The 7,162-nt window shown below is 44.2% G+C and overlaps 1 protein-coding gene across 1 annotated transcript; it reads left to right on the plus strand.

Moving 5' to 3' along the window:
* Positions 1-3,950: 3,950 nt before the first annotated feature.
* f9a (coagulation factor IXa) lies at positions 3,951-6,984 on the plus strand. Its single transcript, XM_028960936.1, has 8 exons — positions 3,951-4,050; positions 4,202-4,365; positions 4,448-4,472; positions 4,783-4,896; positions 5,181-5,315; positions 5,451-5,734; positions 5,818-5,944; positions 6,398-6,984. Exons 1-8 carry the CDS (start codon positions 3,951-3,953, stop codon positions 6,982-6,984), a joined length of 1,536 nt encoding a protein of 511 aa, XP_028816769.1.
* The last annotated feature ends 178 nt before the right edge of the window (positions 6,985-7,162 follow it).

A 7,162-nucleotide genomic window follows, 5' to 3' on the forward strand; every position in this document is an offset into this window, starting at 1 on the left:
AATTCTGGGGGGCACATTCGCAGAAGGGGTGCATTGGCACTTAAACTTGAACTAGGCAGCATGAGTGGATATCAGCGGTGATGCTAGACAGTGGGTGACAGGTGGCTGTCAGTGCCACTTACAAGACCAGCGTGAGGTGAGTAAAGAGTAGTCCAGTTGCCATGTTGTGAGGCAAGTCCGTGGAGCATCATGGAGAGGAGTGGAGAGAAACATTCCGTTATAATCCCAAAGCAGAGAGGGGTCACGTGCGGCAGTACTAATAATAGAAGACATGTTCGGCTGCTACAGACAATGTGTCTGAGAGTATGTGTAGCCCTGAGTGCCTATGTAATGGGCCCAGCAACCCAGGGATCCAGGGACCCCTTGCCAGGGACCCAACAGAGCCAGGAGGGCTGGGAGGGCCAGGACCCGCCAAGTCCCCGGCAGTACCCGAGAGTGAGCCAGTCTACCACTGGGCAGCCGGCCTTAGACACTGAGAACCACCAACACACTGGCGGTTGGGGGTATCATCCACCAGCAGGGAGTGTTGAGGGGGGAAATTGGGGGAGATTGACCTGATGTTCTGACACATGCTGTTGGTGAACTACATTATTTCTAACCAGATAATGAAAGAGAGTTAGAGAGTGATAGGGTTGAGATTTCCATCTGGCCAGATCGTCTTCTACCTTCTTTAAAAGTGGAATGTAGTTTAATTTGAGTGCCTCCCTTTAATGAACCCAATTTGGTTGTAATGAATTATGAGATGGGTTATCTGCTCTATTCTATTTGAGAGAGCTTTGCAAATTGTTTTAAGGTCAGCGTTTATAAGGGATATCGGGTGATATAACATGTAGAGTCCTTGTCTAGATTTAGCAACAGACTAATATTGGCAAAGTTCATATGAGGTGGAAGTCTACCATTTTCCTTACTTTCCTGTAACATTCTATAAAAGGTTGGTGCCAGAATTTCCAGAAATCTTTATAGAATTCAGCTGGAAATCCTGTGGCCTGGACCTGGGGCCTTTTTATTGGGCATACTATTCAGGGCTTCCTGGAACTCATATGGTGTTAATGGAAGAGAGTACAATGCCATTGCTTGATTGTCTTATAATTTCAGGAGACTTATATTTTCAGGAAACAAGTGTGCCCACACATGTGTGCTTGTAGCTAATGTTTCAAGCTGCATGTAGCTCTTAAATGAGTTAGATATGGATGAGTGTGCACATGCTTGTGTGTGTCCTATATGAAATGTTACTATAACCAGGGAGTGGTATTGGGGTCTGTCCCCCAGCTTGGGAGCCCTTGTGGATGAAGCTGTGTTGAATTGGGAACAGACCTTGGGAACAGAACTGGGTGTTTACACTGATTACAGTCTTTTTCATTTTTGTTTTCTTCACTTAGAAGTGTTACATTATCTGTTAGAGACTTGACTGATTTCCACAGAGATTCGTTTTCAGCAGCGAGTTTCCATCTGCTGCCGGCTGAATTCCAGCGATTCCACAGGTTTAAATTATGGCGCCGCTTCCTTAACCGCTAGGCTACCACTGCCCTCATCCCTCATTTGGATCATTAGGACCCGTTCTGCAAATACCCATAGTTTAATAATTCCGAATCCAAAACTTTTTTTAAAATATACGTAAGAGCCCAATCTAATCTAAGTATTTTCTTGAAAGGAGGGGTTTTTTTTATCTTGCGTTTGAAGATCTCTAGTGACTAAGAATTTAGTGGAAGATCAGTCCATCATCTCAGAGCCAAAACAAAGAAGAGTCTAAATGAATGCTTTCCTAGTACCTTGAGAGATGGTGTTACCTGTGGAGCAGTGGTGGATCGAAGAGAGAGGAGTAATGAGAGATCTGAGGTAGGAGGATGTGACCCTTCCTTTGCTTTGTATGCTTTGGTTACTTCATAATAGCTCCCTCTGTTCATCGCATCACTCCTGTTCTGCTGCAGCTTCATTGGTAACCAACTGCATTTTGCATGTCACTTTCAATTTTCAACTCCCATCTGAAAACGTAATTACATAATTTCATTCCTTGATTATTGCCTGATGTCTTATGGTTTTCTTACATTTTAATTCTGAAAGTGAAGTGATTGTCATTGTGTCCTCTGCCTTTAACCCATCACCCTTGGTGAGCAGTGGGCAGCCATGACAGGCGCCCGGGGAGCAGTGTGTGGGGGCGGTGCTCTGCTCAGTGGCACCTCAGTGGCACCTTGGCGGTTTGGGAATTCGAACAACCTTCCAATTAAGGTCTGTATGTTTTGTATGGCGTCCTTCTTGATATCTTGAAAGTCACCTAGATGAGTGATTGTTTTTGTCAATGTTATACACAGCACACATTGACACATCGAAAGGTGTCCTTTGCATTTAACCCATGGCAGCCATTGAACAGCCATGAATGATTCTGTCTGTGCTTCTCTCTTTTTAAGGTTTGGGAGCATTAAAAATCATAGTTTTGCCATGCACAAAACAGGTCACCATATCTAACATTTAAAACAAAATTATCTGTCTGGCTGAATGTAGTAATATTGTGGACCTCAGGTTCCCCCATACATTATTGTATCTGGCCCATAAAAAGCAGGAGGTCTCTGCCTAATGTGACAATTAATACAGAAATGAGGTGCATTGGTTAACCAAATTCAGGCCTTCTTCACAGATACTCTTTTTCTGAGCCTGCAATGTAATTTAAAGGAAAAAAGTAAAAGTTTTTGCCGCTCACTTTGTGGCCCATTCAGAATAGTTCACATGCAGTGTTAATTACCTATGGATAAATAATTCATCAGAGTAATGGCCCAATGAAATATAAATGGCCACAGTCGATATGAGGCTTCGCTGGAACTACTTGGGGATCCCCAGGGGTGCAAGGAGAGACTGGCAGACAGGAGATATCTAATATTCACCAGTATGGAGAAGGTAAATCATCCCGAGATTCTGCAGTGTTGACATTGCAATATTGGTGAGGTGGGCTGAGAAGGGCCCACAATCTGTAAAAGAGTGTCCTTATAAATAAATCCACTAAGATAGGTCAGATTTTAGCATGTAGAACACTTGCACATGTCATTGGTGTTTATTGTCAATGTAAACAATGACCACTGCAGATTGACATGAATAATTCAGAAGCAGCTGCATTTTAGAGGAGATGGTGCTGGAGATTTTTTTTATATGATTATATATTTCTGTTGAATTCCACACCCAAACCTTGCATCCAAATCACCTCAGCTTTCAATACAGCTCTTGCACTTTTATTGGGAAATGGTGTCACCTAGAGGCGACACTGAACAAAATGGAAAAAGGGAATGAAAAAAAAATTGTACACTGTATATACATATTTCCAGTATTATGTTTCATCAGAGGATCTTTTTATGAGATATATTATGTTACAGCAGGAAATGGGAAAACATGCAACTCATTAAATATTCTTCCATATGAAATCCAAGATGATAATTTACAGAAGCTTTTAGACTTTTAGACTAAATCTATCAAATGGCTTTATTTTATCTTTGACCAGAAACAGGAGATGGCCAACTGCTTCTACAAGATATTTTACCCAAAAGAGACATGCAGTGGGACAACAACTCTGGGATGAATCTTAAAAAATAATCCCCCTATGACATTGATACAAGCATAATTTAGGATAAGATCTAAATGCGCAATAACACCAACAAGATGAGAAGAACCATAAAAATAACTATTTAAGTCTTAATTTATTTGATGCTATAACAACCTTCTAAAACACCATGAGCTGATGATTAAATGATTAGATTTAGAAAAAGAAAATATTGAAATGTTGAGTCAAATCTTGTCTTTCCAGACCTTTATGTGCTCTATTGTCATTAATAATAATATTGTTTTTGATTATTGGACAGAGACCTACATAGCTGATTGTGACGCCACAGGCATACATGTCCAGTGTAAACATGTCAGCTGTACTTTGGAGCGTCGGCTCCTGATGGCGAACTGCAGCTCTGCTAAATATGGCTCCTCTCTGTATCGCTTTCTTCTCCGGTGCGCTCCTGCTGGACCTGTTACCGGCCACTGCAGGTCAGTCTAATTTGACACCAGCACCTCGGGCTTGTACAATGTGGCAGTGATGTTCATGGCAGGATAGCAGCACATGGCAGGAAATTTGCTTTGATCAAACCCCAGCTTCCTACAGACACTCCACAATACCACAGGAGAAGAAGAGGAAGAGAAAATGATTTCCGATTTTCCGTGCTTGCTTCAGTGTTTCTGCCACAGCCAGAAGCCCTCGCAGTTTTACAGAGACAGCGCAGACACAACATGGGCATGTTTGAGGAGTTTCTGGCTGGAAACGTGGAGCGGGAGTGCCTAGAAGAGAAGTGTGACCTGGAGGAAGCGAGGGAGGCTTTTGAGAATGACGAGAGAACGGTAGGACCGTTTGTACCGTTTCTAACATTCGAAGTACCTGTAATCCCTTTTGGTTTATTTACCAGATGTTTGTTTATTGCAGATGGAATTTTGGGCAGGTTATGTTGGTAAGTTAAGCTTATAAAACTGGGCAGGTTATATCCTGGTGTGTTACTGAGAGGTGAAATACAATATACAATATTGCAAATCTGAATAACTGAAGCGCTAATTGACATCTGGGACCTGGTTAACAACTATTGAATTTTAAATCCATAACCCCTAACTCATAAATCCATAACTGTTACAGATGAACAGAATAGGTCAATGGGTTAGACTTAGAAGCTGATAAGTGACTGTAAATGCCAAATGCAGTAGATGTAAGTTACTGAAAGGCAGGAATGAGGCTCTGATCCATAGCTGGTTGTGAGCTGCCTGCAGATGGAGATCAGTGCCGGTCTTCCCCCTGCCAGAACAAGGGTGAATGCAAGGACCATGTGGGCAAATATACCTGCACCTGTCCACCTGGATTCACTGGAATCAACTGTGAGAAAGGTGAGATGATCTTAATTAGGACGAGGTTAAATGGTCAGAACATTCATGTGAGGTCAGAATAAATAGAACTTTTATTTTTTTGTATTCTGTGACAGAACTTAAATCATATTTGCCTTAAATGTTACTTTACATATTGTTCAAGGTTCTAACACTACAATGTATCTAGAAAATGTTAGAGGGGAAATAAAAGTGCTAATCCAGGACTTGGTTATGAATTTGTAACCTGGAAGCGCATCAAACCAGGTTGACCTACCGACTTTTTCTTATGCCGCTTTGTGCTGAAGTGATTGCCAAACAGTGTGACGTGAGCAATGGTGGCTGCATGCACTTCTGTGAGCCAAAGGGCACCCTGGGAGTAGAATGTCAGTGTGCTGCCACCTACAGGCTGACCAAGGACGGTGTCAGCTGTGAACCTGAGGGTGAGGCATTTAACGTGCAGTGTTGCTCAAACTCAGCAATCCACCTGACATTGTATTTATAATTGCATCTATCTATCTATCTATCTATCTATCTATCTATCTATCTATCTATCTATCTATCTATCTATCTATCAGGAGTGTTCTCGTGTGGAAGGAACAAGAAGGTCACACAAAGCACTGGGGTGGGCAGGTCAATTCTGAGCTTGTCCAGTGTGTCCCTCAACACCACCAAACCCAGGAATGGCACAAGAGTCAACATTATGACTTCAGCAAGGACCACCAGAGCAGTCTCACCCAGGTCGCTCTACACCAGACACATGTCACGCAACACAAGCTGTCCAATAACGGACACACAGATGGAACATAAAGGCCGAATTGTTGGTGGGCATGAAGTGACACGAGGAGAGATTCCCTGGCAGGTGAAGAACATTTCTGAAGTAAAAGTAAGGAGAGGGGATGATTTGTGAATTCATGGACCACGGTGCGGTATTTTTGTCTGCAGGTAGCACTGGTTCTGCGCTCCACACTCCAGGTGTTCTGTGGAGGCTCCATCCTGAATGAGAAGTGGGTCATCACCGCTGCCCATTGTCTTGTAGACAAGGCTAAAGGGTCCTTCTTTGTTCGAGCTGGTAGGAGTAGTTCATGCAGTGTTACTATGGCACATTTTTCTATCTAGAGACAAACTTATTGCAAACAGACAGAATTGATCATGCAATTTCTTGGCAAAATTACTCACCCTTGCAATACCAACATGAAGATCTGGAGAAACGATGAAAAGTGTGTCAGCTGAATTCCTGATATGAACGTACATTTACATTTTTACAGCATGTAGTAGACGCCCTTGTGCAGAGCGACTTACAATCAGTAGTTACAGGGACAGTCTCCCTGGAGCAACTTAAGGTTAAGTGTCTTGCTCAGGGGACACAATGGTAGTAGGATTTGAACCTGGGTCTTCTGGTTCACAGGCGAGCGTCTTAACCACTAGGCTACTGCCACCCTGTACATTAACGTACATTAACGCTACAAGAAAATGTTTTCAATGGAGGCATCATGTGCAACCAGGCCCTGTTCCCTCTGCATAGGAGAACATGATGTCCAGCATGTAGAGGGCTCTGAGCAGGACCTGGAGGTGGCAGAGCGGTTCCCCCACCCTCTCTACGCACCACGTAAAAATCTCTACAACCACGACATCGCCCTGCTGCAGCTCAAGACTCCCATTGGCTTCTCCAGCTACGCCCGGCCCATCTGTCTGGGACCCAAGAGCTTCACCGAGACCCTGCTCCGCTCCGGAGAAGTGGCGACGGTCAGCGGGTGGGGGCAGCTGCACTTCCAGGGCCGAACATCGCGGACGCTGCAGAAGGTGGAGGTTCCGTACGTGGAGCGCACCGACTGCCAGGACAGCAGCAGCGACCGCATCTCACGTTACATGTTCTGCGCCGGCTACCCCAACGCGGCCAGGGACTCGTGCCAGGGGGACAGCGGAGGGCCCCATGCCAACCTCCACCAGGACACCAACGCCTGGTTCCTCACGGGCATCGTGAGCTGGGGCGAGGAGTGTGCCAAGGAGGGCAAGTACGGCGTGTACACCCACATCTCGCACTACTACAGGTGGATACGCTACGTCATGGGAATGACCCAGGTCTCCCTGGTCAACTTTGTTGACCCTTGAGCTGCACTTTCTGACCTTACACCTAAATAACCCCATTATCATTATTATTATTATTATTATTATTATATAAACACAATGAATCTACTCTTGGTTAGGTGGTGCACAGTGTTTTCTGTGCAGAGGAGAAAATGATGGTTGGCTTGATGAACTCAGTGACTGGACTAACGTACACTTGGAC

Source organism: Denticeps clupeoides, chromosome 18, assembly GCF_900700375.1.
Source record: "Denticeps clupeoides chromosome 18, fDenClu1.1, whole genome shotgun sequence".
NCBI lineage: Eukaryota > Metazoa > Chordata > Actinopteri > Clupeiformes > Denticipitidae > Denticeps > Denticeps clupeoides.